The sequence below is a fragment of the Styela clava genome, chromosome 13 (assembly GCF_964204865.1).
Source record: "Styela clava chromosome 13, kaStyClav1.hap1.2, whole genome shotgun sequence".
Lineage (NCBI taxonomy): Eukaryota > Metazoa > Chordata > Ascidiacea > Stolidobranchia > Styelidae > Styela > Styela clava.
Window position 1 is genome coordinate 13390687 of NC_135262.1, and position 19788 is coordinate 13410474.

General features: G+C 34.3%; 3 protein-coding genes across 3 annotated transcripts; 2 read left to right on the top strand and 1 right to left on the bottom strand.

The window, feature by feature from the left end:
• Positions 1 to 398: 398 nt before the first annotated feature.
• LOC120332121 (eosinophil peroxidase-like) lies at positions 399 to 12336 on the top strand. The gene is made up of 21 exons (XM_039399302.2): positions 399 to 876; positions 1308 to 1506; positions 2265 to 2371; positions 2516 to 2680; positions 2886 to 3038; positions 3496 to 3606; positions 3827 to 3976; positions 4245 to 4372; positions 4550 to 4663; positions 5115 to 5275; positions 5570 to 5709; positions 6095 to 6263; positions 6647 to 6816; positions 7274 to 7480; positions 7614 to 7838; positions 8713 to 8837; positions 9627 to 9753; positions 10038 to 10233; positions 10760 to 10929; positions 11710 to 11739; positions 12180 to 12336. Exons 1-21 carry the CDS (start codon positions 804 to 806, stop codon positions 12230 to 12232), a joined length of 2973 nt encoding a protein of 990 aa, XP_039255236.2. The 5' UTR covers positions 399 to 803; the 3' UTR covers positions 12233 to 12336.
• Positions 12337 to 13301: 965 nt separating this feature from the next.
• On the top strand, positions 13302 to 14246 carry LOC120332861 (uncharacterized). Its single transcript, XM_078119460.1, has one exon. It carries the CDS (start codon positions 13302 to 13304, stop codon positions 14244 to 14246), a length of 945 nt encoding a protein of 314 aa, XP_077975586.1.
• Positions 14247 to 15594: 1348 nt separating this feature from the next.
• Positions 15595 to 16536, bottom strand: LOC120333031 (uncharacterized). The gene has a single exon (XM_039400380.2). It carries the CDS (start codon positions 16534 to 16536, stop codon positions 15595 to 15597), a length of 942 nt encoding a protein of 313 aa, XP_039256314.2.
• Between the last annotated feature and the right edge of the window lie 3252 nt (positions 16537 to 19788).

Consider the following 19788-nt stretch of genomic DNA (forward strand, 5'->3'; position numbering starts at 1 on the left):
ATGAAAAATATTATTTTAAAAATGTCATTAAGTTTGCTGAATCGACGAAACGTAATAGAGATTTTATCTCAATTTTTACCGTTAAAAATCTAAAATGTTATTTTATCAGATTTTCATTTTTCACGAGACTGGAATCAGATTATGTTTGATCAAACATAATTGGTACTTTTATTTATGGTTAATCGAAGTGTTTACCAAGAATTTTATTGCTAATATTGTTTTGAGATAGACTTTCACTTTCATTCGTCAAGTTGAGAAATTTTAAACCAAAATTAAAAATTTAAAACCAAAATTCAAAAATATTTTGTTTCGAGTTACATTTTAAATATTTTAGTAACAGCACTAGCATAGATGATAGAAATATTATAAACAGTTCAATACATAAACACGTATAGCAAAATATTTCGGGGTGAATAAAAATGTGATATAACGCGTATAAAGGTGAATCGTCGAAGAATAATTATGTTATCTATGAATAATATTATCAGTTGACCGAATCATCTATTTATAACGCGCAGTTGAATATATACCAACCAGCTTTCAATTATGTTCAAAGTAGCAAATTATATTCAAACATTGATATACAAATCAGGAATAGGAATCGTAAATTGTTGTTTCAGTATTTGACTAGAAGACTTGTGAGACAGACAGACATAACATACACCAGATTCAGCGATTGGTAACGTTCTCGAGTCAGTACACTCAAATTAGTTTTGTTCTCTTCACACGAATAGTTCTCAAAATATTCAGAGGGTTCAGTCCGGCCAATTTTACTTGAGCTATTTAAGATACTGAACGCAACCATGGTACACAGAAGACTCACCCTGTTGAAGTTATTAACTATGATGTCAATCATTCATGTTGGAACTTGTCAAAGTGAGATATATAATTATTTATGAATATGACTGTATGTATTAATTTTCAAATGATTATGAATGAACGAAATTTAAAATTTGTAATATACCACTGAGGAAATAAATGTTTTAAAATGTTATTGGTATGTTATCAATAATAAAAAGACATATATATATCATATATATAGTGATATCGTGAATAACAAATTTCACGAAGTGAATTTTGGAATTTATTTGGCACATTGCTGTGATATATATCTATTTAGAATATTAGGAAACAGAATAACCTGAAAAATAGAATTCAAGTGAGAAATAAAAATGATTCAGATATGAAAGTTATTAGTTTAGCCTTGTCTTATGATTCAATAACATAGATTCAACCAGTTGTCCGGTTTAAATATGACTGCACTAAGAACAAAAAATTTAATCTTGCAATCTTTACTTGTGTTGCAGATAATTTTCGTACCCTCCCTTGGTGGCAATTTTTGACCCCACGACCAACATTTCGATCGACTACTACAGAAGGTGTAGTCGAAACGAGGCCAGTTCGACCCACCACCACAACAACCCAGGCGTCCCTCGTCGATGCGTTCGTTTTTGAAAAACCAGGCTGTTTTGCCCAACCTGAATGCATTCATCATTTTACACATAGGTAATAACTTTTGCTTTAACTTATCACAAAAACTACAAAAATTGAGATTTCGAACACGAGTATTATCACGTTTACAAGTTCAATTTCATCAAATTAAAAACCACTACAAAACACACGAAATTTCCCTGTCAAATTGGATAAATGACTGACTTTGTTTAGGAATTCGTACTTTGATTATATGAGACATAGATTGGCCGCAGGCAATGGGAGACGGAAGTGCTTTGCACTGACACAGATCCTAATATATTGGCAAAGTTTATATTTAGAATCAAAATAATTCCGAATAGTCAGCATATTTACACATTTTACAAAACTAATTGCGGTTCATCGTGGGTTCGATTTTTATCATTTTGAGCTCTCTTTTTTTGTTCTGTAAATAAATTAGCACAATCATATAGTGATCAGTGCGTAAATTAAATTCGTAAACTAGCGACCTCGAGTTCAGGCCCTCACTAGAATAGTAGATAGAACTAGTGACTCGGAGTAGCTAGGCTTTGTCAAATTAAAAAAATATTTCGTCATTTAAAACATTAATAGCTTCATGTCGTAATATGGTGCAATAATAAAAACGAAAACTGCCCAAATGTAATTTCTATTTATACTGAAGAGAATGACGTGCCATTTTTTTGAATTGGCGTGAAAACGGTGCCTCGACTATAATTCTTAACCAGTAATTAGCAAAAAGTCTAAACAGTCAACGCTACTAGTACTACACGTATTTGTCGGTATTACTTTTATATATTATTATTTTTTCTCAGATATCAATTTCTGGAAGGTGTTTGCAATAATCCGATTGATAAAAACAGAGGACGGGCTGGAAGAGGGTTTAAACGATTACTACCGCCATCTTACGGTGACAAAAAAGGTATATATTTCACCTGATTTTTAGTCTAGTATCACGAACATTTTTTGGATAAAGCATTGGTTTAACCAGATTTTACTTCAAATAATTGTTGTTTTATATACTTTAAAATATATTTGTTTAATACAAATATACATTTTCATCTAGGAACTCCGCGATTGGATAAGAATGGACAAGAGCTTCACTCTGCGAGAAAGATCAGCCTGAATCTGAATTTTGCAGAACAACGAAAATCTTTAAACGTGTCTCATTTCATGCCATGGTGGGGTCAATTTATCACACATGACACACAACGAACACCAAAAACCAGAAGTAAGATCTTTAAAATTGATATTAGTTTTTAGGATTTTGCATTAGAAAGCTGCTATTGTATACAGTCTACGAGACCGCTTTATACAGTATTTTATGATATAAAACAATGACACAAAAACCAATGCGAAGCAGTAGTCTACTTTACTCTTAGTAGTCTTTAAGAAAGTCGAAATTGTTGATAATTCTGTTTGTACTTCATTTGTAGAAGCGAATGGAGCAACCTATGATTGTGAATGCTTGACAGAAGATAAAAGAGGTTGTGTCAATATTCCTGTTGAAAGTGATGACGTACGTTTTACAAAGAATGCTGACACTTGTCTTAAACTTGACCGATCAGCAGTTGTACCCGACCCAGAGTGTAAGATAGTTTTCATAATGAATAAAATTATAGTATTATTTCAAGATTCTTTCACACATTTTCCCTTTTTAGTGGTAAGTTTTGCCCACAGAGTGCATTATTCAAGACGAGAATTAATTTTGTGCTATTTGGCCGAATCAGATTGAATCGAGATTCGGCAATATATATACTATTGAGGCCAATACAAAATGAATTTTTACCATTACCGAAGGACAATATCCTAACATTCGCAAAATCAAACAAGAGAGCCATTCTGAAACATATGGAGTCCTTTGAGCATTACAGTGCCGGCAGCCTACGAGACTCAAATCGAAATCCAAAAGCTCCAAATCGAAATATTTATCTAAGTCACACAGCCGTAGTAATTCACATAAACGTCATAAAGGTACCGGTAATTTAGCAAACTAACCCATGTGTATATTTGTGTCTATAAACATCTGACCTCAATCTTCAACAGGTGATACCAGTATACGAGAACAAGAGAACGGAGTGTCATCATATCTCGATGCTTCAAATGTTTACGGCGATAAACAATCAGACCTGGATCAATTGCTGAATCAGCATTCCAGTGAGACATCTATTGTTGTTGCCAGAATTCGGATTGTAACTTTCATTCCCCATTTAAAATTTGATTTAATTTAAAGCTATTGCATATATGTTATTTTGACTTGTCCATTAGACATATCGAAAATGCCCAAAATGTTCCATTTTTGACTTTGTTGGTCAAAGGCATCGCAGCTTGCTATCAGGATACACTTCGAAACTAAATATAAAAATATTACCTTCAGAAATTGGAAAATTGCTCGTTGGAAATTACATTGGTGAAGGTGGTGAGGCTGGATTACCATTTCAGAGTCAAGTTCACAGAGATTTTGCTGCAAGAATGAGATGTGAAGTTGTTGTACATAAACCTAATGATAAACCGTGTATGCTTGCAGGTAATTCATCATGTTTTTAGCCGATGCGTTAATGTTAGTTTTTTCAATAGGCTGTATGTGAATAAAGCTTAAATACTCACCTGTCAAAGTTTACCGCATTGAAAGTTTTGAGCAAACCACATCATATATAAAACTGTTACGCAAACGCCGAATCAATTTAGTGCTTTGTCCGACATGGAATTTGTATTTTAAGTCTGTGCAATGCTTACAACTCTCAATTAGATCTATTCAATGTATATTTTATATAATCTTCGAAATATTTTCTCAGGAGATACTCGTGCCAATGAAAACACGGGTTTGTCGGCTCATCATGTTGTATTTCTGAGATTACACAACAAGATAATTGAAGAATTGAGTGAAATTAATCCACATTGGGATAAAAATACTCTGATTCAGGTAGTGTATTAATACCAAACGGACACGATTATACTTTTAAATAAAATTTTCAAACACGCCATAAAAACAAAATCAGCATACAAGGCGAACATTTTCGAACGTATAACTAGATTTACACCTTTTGTGTTTGCTCTAATTCACCGAACTTCAGTTCAAACTGATTATAATTGAATACAGGAAACAAAAGCAATACTAGCATCAGTTTTACAACTCATAACCTTCAAGGAGTTTTTACCAGTTGTTATTGGTGAAAAACACATGGAGAGATTCAACTTGAATATTCTAGAAAAGGTAATAGCTTATCACAAAATTTTAAGTCTAAATTCTAAGGCTCTATTATTTCCCCCAGTTAGTATCCAATTTGAACGTTAACAGCATGGAATGGTGGTTTATTTAGCTTATTTCGCAACAATAAGAAACTTCCCAGCTGGTGGTATATCAGTGGGATGTATGACTTATGGCTAGAGCTATGCGAACTACAGTCGCGTCATTAACTTCGCTTTAAGTCAGTCGAAATCAATTTTTTCATTAATTAATTTTCATTATCGATTTAATCTATTCGGAGCAAACAGAGCATAGTAGAATTTGTTACATTTGTTACATAGAATGCGAATGGGTCGCATTTCATATTGTTAGCTTAATATTTGACATTGTAACATGTCAATAGTTCAGTGTCACACTCACAGTTGAATCGTGATAACATGTAATTTTCTCAAACAAAACGAAATATTTCATTTGAAAGGGATATTGGCACGGTTACGACGCTTCTGTTGATGCCACAATGAGCACGGCGTTTTCGGCCGCCGCATTTAGATTTGGTCACACCGCCATAACCAAAGAAATGAGCAGGCCAGCACCAGACTGGAGAACACCAGAGGCATCTCCTCTACCAGTGAAAGATATGTAAGGAATGAATTATTTCATATTGTCACGTCTCAAATATTAATTTGATTGTTTATTTGTTTTTGTCAAATCCACATGGAGGCATTAAAATTCGTAAAATATCATTTTAAATACGTTCCACGAATGTGCTTCTTTCAATCCTTTGGAATTTTGACATAGCATTTGGTGGTTTATTTAAACTAAAGTGAACGAGAACCAGCAGAAATTCCCAGAAATGTTTACAGTTATACATGAAATGACATCGAACAAAAGATCAGAAATAAGGTCGTAAATGGTGCTACTTTTAACGTTCAGTTTTTTCAACAATGAACCTCTTCTGGAGGAATTTCATGGCGGCGTCAACTCGGTTTTACGTGGAATGGCGAAAGATGCTTCGCAACTAACTGGAACCAAAATGATCAGTGCAATGAGAGAATTCCTATTTGCAATGCCTGGTATGTTCTGAGCATAACAGTAAGAGTAATTATTCGAGTTATGTATCCTAATTAAATTTATGTATATTCATTATTTTGTTCATTGTTTTTAAAGCAAGTCTCTTAAATCTAGTTTAGGTTAGGGATTATCCGTAATCTAAATTCAGAGACGTGCATCTGTGACATTTATTCACATTATAAAGCGACTGAAAAGTATTATGGCGTCACGTTTTTAATCACGATATCACGCTATTTATACTACTACACCTACAAGTTGTAATAAAATATTATAAACCCAATAGATATTCTCATGTATACTGAATACGGCAGCAGCTCTGTTACCTCCCATTGCCTAAAGTATGAATATCGAAGAGTTTGATTATTTTTTTTACAATTATTTCGACAGGTGAGCCAGGTCATGATCTATTTGCAACCAACATACAGCGAGGTAGAGATCACGGTGTTCCAGGTTACAATCATTTCCGTGAATTATGTGGATTGAAAAAAGCGAGCAGTTTTGACGAACTCGTGGAAATTCCGTTCGAATCAAGAAGTCGACTTTCTAAATTATACAAGTTAGTAACTGTATTCGCGAAATTTAAAAGTCATCATTATGGCGTAGACATTGATATACATACTTGATAACACACATTCTCTCGTAACAAGTGTGTGCAACAAGTGGCCACTGTCGTGCAAGGGTGACCAAAAAACAGAAGCCCATATGAAAATGTGAAATATTTATTTAACACTTGAACTTTTGTTTGTTTATTATTGTACCAAAAGTTTAAGTACTCTAGGACGATTTAAACAAAAGTTATGCTCTCTCTAGAATATGTTCTTTTTTTTTTGTGCCACTCTATAAATTGAAAGGAACGAGTTATTTGTGGTTCGGAACATCATATCAAAATAATTTTTGACCTGGACTCATTTTTTATTTAAAATATTTGAAATTTTGCAGGCATGTAGACGATATTGACTTGTACGTTGGTGGATTAGCAGAAACATTATATCCCGGTGCATCTATTGGCCCAACTTATGCCTGTATATTAGGATATCAGTTCAGAGATATGAGAAGTGGCGATAAATTCTGGTTTGAAAATGGGGGATTGTTTGCTTCATTTACACCGAGTAAGTTTGGGCAGAAATACTGCGCGGATGTTTTTTTTTTTTATTGTCCAATTAACCGATAGGGTTTGTAACGTGTCATACATATACTGCCACATAACATAGCAAGTTGAAATCTTATTTGTAGACTGTTAAATTAAATCACAGTAAAACATAAAAAATAATCTGTATGTATTATGAGAAACATTTAAAAGGTTAAGTATAATTTGTATACGATCTCTCACGATTTTTGGCACCAACGAAATATCTATCTAAAATCTAAATGAATTTACATCTTCACAATGGTTAAGTTTACAATATAAATTTTACTGCACTTGTTGAGAAACTATTGTCGCTAAAATAATGATGTTATTTGGGCATTAATTTAACTTTCATTCATCTCGATATTTAATCAAAGTCAAAATAATAAATTTGAGTTGAAGTTCCTTCTTAACTTATCGAAAAAACTGTTTCATTACAGAGCAACTGGATGCGATTAGGAAATATTCTCTGGCTAAGCTCATGTGCGATACAATGGCTGATTTAAGAAATATTCAACCCAGACCAATGTTATTATCATCAGCGCCGGGAAATCAACGAAAATATTGTCAGGAATATCAGAAATTGGATTTGAAAGCTTGGAAGGAGTCGCCATCCGGAGAGTCTGAGAGTGAAAGTAGTACAGAACGTGAGTGACTGTTTTCTTTCTCTTCTATTCTCCTTTTTCACGCGTCGCCATTTTTACTCTCTTTGTTATTTTTGGTACACATCGAAAGTATTCCAAAAAATCACCCCTACGATATTTTTTTTCGTTCTCACAGATGACACTGATTGGTCACCATGGATACCGTGTGAAATGGAAGGCGTCGAAATATCAGTTTCGACCGCATTCAACGACGCTTTGAAATTTCGACCAGATGAAGTTTGCCGCGACGTTATATCTACTGAAACACGGAAGATAAATGGAATAACGCAAGTTCGATTTGAGTGTGCTCGTGGATCGATCAAAAAGACGGATTATCCTTTTATTGACTCAGGCTATGAGGGTAAGAAAGGTCTTTTTTAAATTATACTAAATGAATTAGAGAGTACCTACTTGATATCCATACTGAGCCCATACATCCCCCCCCCCTTTTTTTTACTTCCACACTTTTTTGGGGTTCAAACCGTTACAAACAACGCTCAATATACAGTTACTCACTTTCGTTTCGTCACAGCCTACTCTGTTACCCAACAGAGAGAGAGAGAGAGAGATTTATCATTTTCGTCAACCAAAAATAACAGTCATCGTAATAATAATAAAAACAAGAGAGCTATGCTCAAATATATGGACACGTAGCGCCACCCAATGGCAATAATTTTGATGACGTCATAGCGAGAAAAAAAAGTGATAGCCTTCTGGAGAAAAATTTTATCTTTAACCACTGAAAATTTCAAAGCATTTGGTCCAGTATTCGAAGAGAAAAGCGTTTTTTCAATGATAATGACGAAAGAAAATAACAATAACAACAAAATTTTGAAAGATCGTTATGGCCACTAAACGTGTCCAATAAACGTGTCCAATAAGAAATAAATTAGTTTGGTATAGACGGGAGGTAGTGATACGACCAAACGGTCATCACAGTCAACTCCCCCCCCCCCCCCTCCCCCCCACAGTTTCAGATGACTAAAATATTGGGGAGGAACATTTAAAATTATATTCTCAAAATGGAAGAATAAAATTGGGGAGGGGAATGCCAGAGTAAATCATTTTTATTTATTTATTTATGTGGAGCGGGATTTCAAAATCAACACCTTGAGTGGGGCGCTTGGTTTAAGTTACATTGTACAAATGGGTTCAACCATGGTGGAATGCTCTAACAACTATTAGAAACAGGCCATTATGATTGATTATTAATACTAAGAAAACTCTTTATTTAGTTTATTGGACTCCATGGAGAGACGAATCTAATCCAGATAGACAAAGCGGAGATGATATCGAAGCAGAACCCGATAAAGAAGAATGTAAAAGACCACTCGCAATCCAGGCTCAAACAACGAAAGAGGTAATCAGTGAATAGAAATAGTGTAGAAGAGTGGTTTTCAAATGCGTCAACCAAACTTGGTCAGAGGGTCTTACGCCTATTTAAAGTTCTAAACGACTGGATAGGTCCTGAGCTCTGGGTTGTTTTTGAAGGTTCACCGGTCCGCAGAATCTATTTTGAAATTTTACCGGTCCGCAAATTAAAAAAGGTTGAGAACCACTGGTGCAGAAGTCATTTTTATTTTGAATCCTAATTCACGGAGTACGAGTTGATAAAGTGGGAGTAGTATGAACAACTGCCCGGTCCACTTCAGTTACTGAAGCATTTTGTTTGACACTAATGTGTGCTTCTTGAGATACTCATTTCAATTGGAAATAAACGGGCCAATGTAATTATCTGATAAAAAGTTGGGCGCTCCTGAAGTATGTGCACCAAGATGGCGCACAAATCCTAACCTGGTACAACTACTATGTTCAAGTTGTGCGCCATCTTGGTGCACATACTTCTGGGGGTCCAAAAATTGTTGCTTTTGTCGTATTCTTTGTTGTTTCTTGCATTTCTATTTTACCATTGTCTACAAAACCAAAATACATTTTTTGTAGTGAAAGATGAGAATGTTTCCATGATCACCAATTTTGCTTATATTTTAGGCGATTCATGGTATCGGAGTTTAAACGAAAATTTTGTAGTGTTTTGAGTGTTTCTCAACAGCATACATGAATGAACGGTTGCCAGCTTTCCTCTTGTTTATTATTGTGATGAAAAATCATAAAATTATAAAAAATAAAACTCTCTCTATTTGTCATAAAGGTCCCGGCAGGAGAAACTGGAGATGTTTTCGAATCATTTGGAACAACTCATGGACTGGTGTGTCGTGGTGATCATCAAACATCCAAGATTTGCAATGATTATCGAGTTCGATATTTATGTCGACGAGGTAAGTTGATTTGTGTAGATTCATTTCCCAAATTTTGTAGCCTGTAGTGGGAATTTTGTAAGGGGTTTCAAGCCTTCTCCGAATACGCAGTTACTTTACACCCTAGTCTACAGTCTTTCTAACCCTCTCGGAGTTACTTGCGACAAAGAAATGATTGATTCACTCAACAAAATTTCCGGTTCGAAATAGCGCCTCCAATGTCACAAAAAAGTATTCTCATAGACACAAATTATGCATTACGAAACTATTGGATAAACGATTTACATTTGTTTTTGATTTCACAGCAAGTATAAAAAAGAAAGCTTTCACCTTGAAATCTCCTTCTACGTCGTCATCTTCATCGTCAAGTACAAAACGTAGAAATACAAATAAGAATCCCAATGACTTAGTGTGGACACCTTGGACGAATATTGACACTCCAACAATAGAAGGCGACAAAGAATTATTAATCAATGTACAGTCGAGAGAAGGATTTTGCAGGTAGAGAATATTATATTTTTGCAATCATAACTTAGTAAGCACGCAGAAGACTGACTATGTGCCTCAAATCGAGGGTTGCGCTGAATTCTGTTTACTAGCTTGCTCTGCCACTACGGTAACAAAAATTCTTTATGCAGCTTTTAACACGACAGTATACGTCAATATTCATTATTTTGTTGTTGATTATCACTTTCGTAGTATCTTGATTTCAAAGGCGGCCTTCCAAAAGAAAAACCCGCGAAAGCTGCGCGAATTCAACTGTATTTGTTTACATGACCTTGGTTCGCCTCGATTAGAGAAAATTTTATTTTGTTAGTGGTTTTATTTGTACCTATTTAAATGGAGATTATAGGAATAGTAATATATACACACATAAATATAATGCTTCACTATCCGCACTTTGGGTTCATACCGGATTAGGTTTTATTCTATACGCCAAAAATACGTAGTAAATCAGTCCTAGTGTTCACTTTATTATTTAATCTCTCCAATTTCGCAGTGATAGTATTTGCAACCGTATTTTCAGAAACCCTTTGTACATGGAAGCACGAACGGTTGCCACCAAGATAGCAGCAAAAAGGACAGGAGATATTTTAGACCAGTTTTCAAACAAAGTTGGTTTAATATGTATTAACAATAAACAACCTCTGAAAAGCTGTAACGATTATGAAGTGCGATACTTGTGCAGAAGCGGAGGTGAGTCTCCTACTAGACAACGTAAACAATGGATTGAACTAACGTATGGTTAATATTAGAAATGTGGGGTCGGAAATAAATTTGTCTATTCTATCCGACTCCGGGCATTCAAAAATCCAACCCTTGGATTCGGATTTTGAAAAATCTTGACTCCGAAACCGGAATTTCAAATACATAAACTTTAGAATTAACAGGCTTTGTTCTGTTTTAGTTGATTTTTTAACTCCAACTCTCGAATATATGTCACGCTTTTGGAGTTGAGTTGGCCTCCGATCTCCGATTTAAAACTTCGCCTTGTTCGGTAAATGTAATTACACAAAGTATCACAATAACAATTTGCTTCCATTTTACTTCTACTGTACATACGTCCATACTTACTCCGCTGTAGCACTCATTGTTGGGTATTCCCGTAGTGTGCATACCAGGTTAGGGTTAGGTCATAATTTAATTCCGATTTTCCTTATTTAGGTTATATTACGAGTTTCTGGACTGTCTGTGTCAGCCGAGTGAATATACCCCCCGCCCATAGGTTTCAGTCCTATAACACAACTTTATGTAAAGTAGGCGAACAAAATTAGTTACCTCCAAATTGGTACACAAACTACTGCAGCACTCATTGTTGCTGTTGTCCAGGCTTTTGTCAAGATGTATGAATTGTATGTGGCCCTTTGGTCAATAACGACCAATGACTCACGTCTCTACTGGTTACAAAAAATTCGAACAGTTTTTTTTTTCACCAACAATTATTTAATCATCTTAATCTTTATTCATTTCATTTAGACGTCAACAGTGGACCCTCTGTACCACCATGTGAGTATACAGGATCATTAAATATGTTTTAACTAAAGTTAGATAGTGGAAAAGATAGAGAATAACATGATAAAAAGCATAGGATAAGATAAAAAGGCAATGACAACGTTTTGTTATTTTCACAAAATAGGTTGGTAAATGTTGTTGCGTTTTGGTGTATGAAATTGAACGTTACTACAATTTTAAAAAATGTACGGGGTCTGTCATTCGATCCCAATTTTCAACATAGTCTGTTCTGTGACGTCAGATTATTAATGATTTTTTAAACACTGAATAATGGAAGTACTGTAGATAGGTGAACGGTGGCGGTTTTGAATTTTGGCGGTTTTCATAAATATGAGTGATTCCAGATATTCATTTAAGACACTTTCTTGAACATATACTTGATAATTGCAAGTTCGCATTATACTCAATAATTTCACTATTTCATTATTTTACAGCAATTGACGCACAAACGAAACAGTTTTGCAAAATTTATGGAGTTTGTTGTTAAGAAGAATTATACTTTCTTTTAATTTGTCCTGATCTGTATATTTACAATCATTTTTATTTATTTTCCATGTTATGTTTGTTTGCAATATAAGCTGCCAAACAGTGCCGCATTGTTGTTTTATTGCTCAGTATCCTGTCAAGGGGTTGTTAGACAGGCCTAAATCCGTCAACATTGAGGGGGAAAATCGCGCATCCTTTGGTACGCAGTCCATCGTTTAAATCCAATCCAATACTCTACTGGTGGCGAATAAAATTTTGTAAGTTTTGGAAACGCCAAGATTACTTCATTTAAGAGCCTTATAAACTACTATATATACAATCGAAGTTGCCTCTTAGTCTTGTGTTAAGCCTTGATGTCGCGAATGTGTGACACATATATATCCCTACTGATCATAACTGCAACTAATGATCTAAATAAATATTCAATATATGTTCAACTTCATTATATGTTCAATATTACCCGGAATACTCATATGAATCGACTGATTACATATTATACAAAGTTAGTCACGCACAATCCCATTAAACTGCAATGTTACTGTTATCCCATATAAAAAAAAATCAAGTAAAGTTATTTCATTCTAAATTGCATTGTCTACGAAAGCAGTTTATGTCGTGATTTATTTCCATTTCCTTACTGTTTAAATGTTTAAACTAATACAGAAGAAGGCGTACCATACGTTCCGAGAAATCTAAAGCTGCAGCATATTGATTACAGCTGTCTGCATAACAAGTACCGGCATGTATGTAGGGCTTGTAGGCTACAAAGTGATCGCTCAGTAACGTACATAGTAAGGTAATTGTCTGCAGATAAGCAATTTTAGAAAAGTTTCGGATGGCTCTACAAACAGGGTGTAACTAATAGAAATAAAAGCATCAAAAATGTAAAATACTGGATACTATATATTTTTAACTATGTCATCTATTTGAAACTGAGAACAACGCGTTAAATCTAAAGAAGCATAACGGTATCAGGTAAAAAGAATATCTAGCATATATATATAATAGTCTGTAACTGTTATTCTTCAAGCAGAGTTTTAATCATGAGTTTATTCACCACAAGAATCATTATGTCAAAAAGAAATTTACGTTCGCGAATTGCTGCAATTTGTCAGACCAACAACTTTGGAAGTACACACTATGTGAGGAGATATTTTGGTCATGTTGACTCAGAAATCATTCGGGCGTATGAAGGAGAGAGAGTGGCGGAACAATATGCAAAATATAGGCCTTCTTATCCAACTATTGTGCCGGACGCTATCATGAAATATTTAAAGAATGGGCGTTTTGTAAAAGGGCAAGGAAAGTATGGGAAAATGCTCGATGTTGGATGTGGAAATGGTATATTGTCAACACAGATATTTGCTCCACATTTTAACTCAATATTGGGGATAGATATTAGTGAGGCTCAAATAAATAAGGCACGCAAGTTGAATACGTATCCGAATGTTGTTTATGAAATTAGTGACGGATACACATTTCCAGTTGAAGCTAGTAGTGTTGATTTGATCACTTGTGCATCGGCAATTCATTTTATGGATGTAAAGAAATTTGAAGAAGAATGCGAACGTGTTTTGAAGCCTGGTGGATGTTGCGCTGCGTATGTCCTTAATTTTAGAACAGCTATGGCCTTCGGAAAAAATCGTCAACTGGCACCGTTGTCGTTGAGAGGCATACTTGTTAATTACTTTAATAACATTCAAATGAACCCACGGAGTTTCTCTGCAATAGATGGCAACCGAACAATCTATAACCAAATTCAAAACAACTCAAAGGCGTATCTTCATCCGCTGAGACAGTATAAACGCATGGGATTGTCAGAGTTCAAGGACATATTTAGAACAGCTGGAGAATATATTACTATGATGCAAAACAGCGAAACACGTATAGACCCAGTTGAAATACTTGGCAACGAAATGAAAGAGGGTTTGTATTTAGAAGACACTGCCGATAATGATATCGAACTTATTGTTGAACATGAATATCCTACCTTCGTATTTAGAAACCAAAAATAATTTACAAAAATGTATCATGTTCTATGCTATTACATAACAAATTACCTCATGAATGATTCACATTATTCAGTACTCAGCAATTTAGTAATTACCGGAAACTCACATTGCATGTTGAATCGCCTTGTAACAAGTTATCAAGATTTAGAAGACACACCGTTCCACTCGCGCTGTATATCACCATTTGCGTTAAGCTATATTGTCATTATGCACAAAGAGAGTTTCTCGTTATTCGATTCATTCAACTATATCCGGTGAAGTTCAAAGGTCAGCAAGCATCGCCACAGGACTATCGTGCTTTTTCCGGGATATATGGCACCATGTTTCATTGATTACTTCCATTGTATACCCGTTACAGACTTCATTTTTATAGTCCAAGTATGGCACTGGACTCGTATGCTCACAATCTGTTGTTTACTAATCTTCCAATGCCTCAACGCAATTGCATTTTTCCATTTGCCTCATTTTGTACGTAAACTGGCTGGTATAACATTGGATTGACGGCTTAATCATATGGTTATGTTTTTATGAGAATAGTTAACCAGGTATTCATTTCAGATGCATGAACTTTTTTAACATTTTATATACCATAAGGATGAAGCAATAGCCCTCGCAAGAATTTTTTTTTATATTGTAAGTGTATATTATTGAAGAGCTATTTGGTGTGGATATTGCTTTGATAACTTGTAAAAAACAGTCATATTTTCATCATTAATATTATTCCATGTTCAGTTATACATTCATTTTCACTATAAGATAGAATATACATATCTATAAATGCACCTTTGCCTAAGAAGTGATCATTTTTATTTTAAATGACGTTTTTTCTTCTTTGAGACAAATAAGATCACTTAATTCTATGGACATTGTTCGTAAAAAAGTGTATATTTAGCAATAAATTTTGTTTTGGAACTCGACGATTGCTGTCCACAGATAGAAATCAGGGGACAAATAAAATTCACAACAAAATGGATAAAAAACTTTATTATAAAATACAATAGGTGTATGTTGAATGAAGCGCAATGTAAATTATTCCGTGGCATGCCTGCAGGCAAAAGAATATATGAACACAATTATTTCAATGCAAAGAACAAAAATGGAATGTTCATTAATATCAAGGTTTTATGAGACTTCATTAAAAATTTAGTGTCATTATACAAAATGAGTAGTAATTAATGAAACGCCTTGTCAAAATTCAGGTATTTTACAGCAATACCTTTTAGAACATAACGCCTCTTATAAATATGAAAGTGCTTTTTACTTTTTATTGATTCGCGGGAAGAAGCCATATCATAAAATACAACCGTCGAAAATGGTATTATGAATACTTAAATTTATCTTTCCCTTATGATTACACTGTCATATTCTTCCCAAACACGAAAATAGGATATTCAAACTCCACACAAACTTTGATATTTTCGTCTTTTATATCTTCCATATTTAGAGCTATTTTTATATTTTCTCCAAGTGTTTCGACAGGATCAACAGATGATCTGCGTTTTTTTATTAATATCTCATAATCACCATAGCTTCGAAAAATATCTTTGAACTGATTGAGCGACATATTTCTTTCGTAATATATGCTTTGCAACCACTCTTTGTTTTGGTTTTTCAATTGTTCGTAAATTGGCAGGTTGCCATCAGGAGCTGCTACATTTCTAGGATGAGCGTCTATATCAGAAAAATATTTCAAAACTATATCTCTCAAGAACACTCGGTGGCGTTCTGAGCCATTGTCATCGATGTCAGCATTTTTAATACTTTTATAATTCGTTGTATAAACGGCACAGCAACCATCAGATTTCAAAACTCGGTCGCATTCTTTCTCAAATTTTTGTAGGTCTAAACATTGAAGAGACGATGCACAAGTTAGCAAATCAATGCTGTTGTTTTTCACTGGTAGTACATGGTCATTAATGATTTTGTAAGCCACATTTCTATCTCTATTTGACCATATTGCGAGATGTATTTGAGATTCACTCAAATCAACCCCTAGTATTGACTCAAAATATGGCGCAAAAATTTTAGTCGACAAACCGATACCGCATCCCAAGTCAAGCATTCGTTCAAATTGTCTGCTTTTATTAATCCTTCCTTGTTTGTTGGCCAAATGCTCAATAATGTCATCTGTTAATTTAGTAGGATAAGAAGGACAAAGTTTCGAGTAATTTATTGCTAATTCATCTCGTTCGTACAGACGATTATGCTCCGGATTTCTCATAATATTCCGACGCAGGATAGGAAAACCAGATGCCTTTTGAAGTAATTGGACAAGATTTTTCCTCACGTACATTTTTCATTTATATATATAAAACAATGAATTCCTCAGCATAAAATTAGAATATTTTCTAGAGATATAGCAGTATTATCTAGAAAAATCGAAATTTTTCAAAACAAATTACTATACTGTATATACAAAATAATTATTACTGATATATTTTATATCTCGTTATACTTTGCATCCGAGTTATATGTCCGCTACGATTTGGCGTTTTCGTAAAAATAACTGCCGAATCCTACCTCTATTTTCCATACTTACGAGGCATCCAGTTTCTATTGAAATGTGTACAAACTGAAAAACACTCGATCTCTTTGCAGTATGCCTATAATCGTCGACTAACATAGCGTCAAGGTACTGGCTTAGATCAAGAAATAGATATTGCTTTTTTAATAATTTACGCGTGATAGAGTTCACATCCTTATGTGAAAATCAAAACTATGAACTCTACGCAACGTTAGGTTCAGGTCTCTTGCTATCTTACGTACAGTCTCATCTGGATGTATATTATTCCGGATCAGGTCGTTTATATCCGTCATCTACATTTAAATGGAGATATATAGCGTGACAACGTGATTCAGCTAATCTAAGGATTTTGAGGTCACTTGACCTGCTTCTCTGCGCAACAGGTAATATGTAATGTCACCTAGATATTGAGTGAACCTTGCATTGTTTCGAATGATCGATTAAAGTATGGCTCGTGCAGTTTAATGTGTGATTAAACGGAGAGGGATCGAAGTGAAAAAATTGATCAATATTCCCCAGCTGTGTTTCTATGTGTGCATAATTTACGCTTATCAGTACTTAATCTTTCCACTGGGAAAACATTCGTTTTAACCAACTCCTAATTTTGAGTTAGTTAAATAGCTGATAACTGCAACTTGTTATTGCTTCCTTATGCTATCTTCCTATTAATATGTCTCATTTACTCGAAACAACTTCATCAATTCAAATCATTTTATTCAAGCTATAAGTAATTCACGCTCTTGCTAAAGACGAAGCTCTTATGTGCACTTGTATGTGGGGAGATGCAGAGTTTTTGAAACTTCGAGATCAGACAAGATTCAACGTGGTATGGTGGTAAATACTAGAATCAACTCACTCAACAAACTTTCATATCGGAACGGCCGTCGCCTTCGTCGTGTAAAGTCCGTCGCACAACGAAGCCTCCATAACTTAACCAGCTGTCGGATTGATCAGCAGACTAATTTATAAATACATTAATAAAAAACTATCTAGACTAGAGGGTATTTCGTGTCAAACATATATGCAGTAATTGGTGTGTGGATCATTACTCATTGATCGATGGTCGTTAATCTTGTGGTATTCTGAATGTAAAAAGCATGAATAGATAATGAACTCTGGCAATCGTTGGTCAAATAAAAAATTGAACAATGACGTTTTGCACGTATATCAAGTGGTGGCACTCAAGGTTAGGAATCTGAGATATATTACTGTGAACGGTATCGAGTGAACAATCGAAGTATTTGTATCTAAATGTCTTACTAATGTATACGATAACACTCACCCGACTTAACATTCAAGACGATAAGACGTAAATGAGTTATATAGTACAACCACTGTTGCTTCCTATTCGGCACATTAGTTAATATATATCTAATTCATTCGTGATCGAAATTGCACAAACGTGAATGTAATAGGTTATATATAATATATTTTTTAGAAAGCCAGTTAGAATATTAGATTTATAGTACAATAACACATATTTGAAATCAACTGCCTAATCTGCCTCTTTGTCATATAAAATCAACAAAGTAAGCCAAACTCAATATTACCATGGTATGAAATCAATTCAATGTCGACAGCCATTGTGATGACAAGATACTTGGACAAAATTGAGAATTGTTACAGTTCTTTACATTCGAATAAACTGAATATTTTTGGTATTTGATTTGAAGCATGTACGGTTTGTTGCACTGAAGTTAGTCACAATGATTAACGACAGTTACGCTTTAATCAAAAAAATAATACGTAGTTTACACTCAGGGCTTGTTGATTTTTCAAATAATAGTTTCCGGATTCGGAAACGTCATTCATTCTTCAACTATTCTTTCAATTTATTCAAAGTGAAATTATGAATCGTTTTGTAATTAAGTTGGTGTTGTTGTTTGTTCTTGTTGATATTTTTCTTCTTCCTATTGTTATGAAGAAAAAAAACGCTCTTATCATTTACTACTGGACCAATTTCTTTGAAATTTTATTACTGGTATTCTAACTTTTCTGTGGCCCCTATGGGATTAGTTTTTTCTGTGCGATGCGCTCCTTGCGGCGGTTTGGCTTTCTCGAAAGTTGATATCTGGTGGTACGTCAAAGTCGGAAAGTCTGCGGAACCGTAATCTACTTCTATTATATTGCTAGAATCTTTTAACCCGGCCTTTTACGACCTGTCACAACAACTGTGTTTTATTCTTTATGCAACTGATATATAAAATGATTTCTAATTATTTTCAGAAATCTTTTACGCTTTGGAGAAACTACTTTCACGTGGACAAAATGATAAGCCATTTCAATAGTTATTGTTTTTACTCTGCATTAGTCAGTTTTATCAGAGTTAGTGGTCATTCTTAACAATTTATTTGCTTGTGTCCTATATTACATTCTTGTGTTGCGTCTATTAAAAGTTATATATACGTAGGCAGCCAATATGGGTTCATTGTTTACCCGTTACTTTTAGTATGAAAACCGAGTCACTGCCGAATCGAGTTTCAAAATTTTTATTGATGTTAGTCTCACATGTCACTAATATCTCGAGAGGGGACAAAGCTGTATATTGTGTATATTACATTCCATTTCGAAATTATTCTTATGATGTTTTTAGATTAGCCATGCTCCTTAAGATCAATTGGAATCATACGCCTTTGGAATACAAATGAAATATAATAAGCATTGATTACAAGATGACCTTTCTATGTTTGTCTGCAAACATTCCTATCAAAAATGAAACAAGATTTGCGCAGCATTATTAATATATATGGATTTTTTAAATGGAAGCAAATTCATTTTATTCTGTGTCAAACAAGTGTGTACCAAACGGTGTAATAACTGACAAGTTAGGTTATATTATGAAAATCGAAAGTGAAATATTCTTTTACGAATATGGCTTGAATATCTTGATCTATGCCGTCTGCTGTTGGATTAGGTTATGTAGGCTAACGTTAGGATAGTATTTACATATTTAAACTTAAATCTAAACAAACTCATTCAATACTTTTGAAATCGATTAATTAAGCATCTCTTACTTCAAAA

Excerpts from the sequence above, each read along its gene's own strand:
- LOC120332121 (XM_039399302.2), top strand. The coding sequence starts at position 804 with ATGGTACACAGAAGACTCACCCTGTTGAAGTTATTAACTATGATGTCA. Across the intron at positions 6,817-7,273 it reads GTTTGCTTCATTTACACCGA|AGCAACTGGATGCGATTAGG; the intron begins GTAAGTTTGGGC and ends GTTTCATTACAG. Across the intron at positions 8,838-9,626 it reads AGGCTCAAACAACGAAAGAG|GTCCCGGCAGGAGAAACTGG; the intron begins GTAATCAGTGAA and ends TTTGTCATAAAG.
- LOC120332861 (XM_078119460.1), top strand. The coding sequence starts at position 13,302 with ATGTCAAAAAGAAATTTACGTTCGCGAATTGCTGCAATTTGTCAGACC.
- LOC120333031 (XM_039400380.2), bottom strand. The coding sequence starts at position 16,536 with ATGTACGTGAGGAAAAATCTTGTCCAATTACTTCAAAAGGCATCTGGT.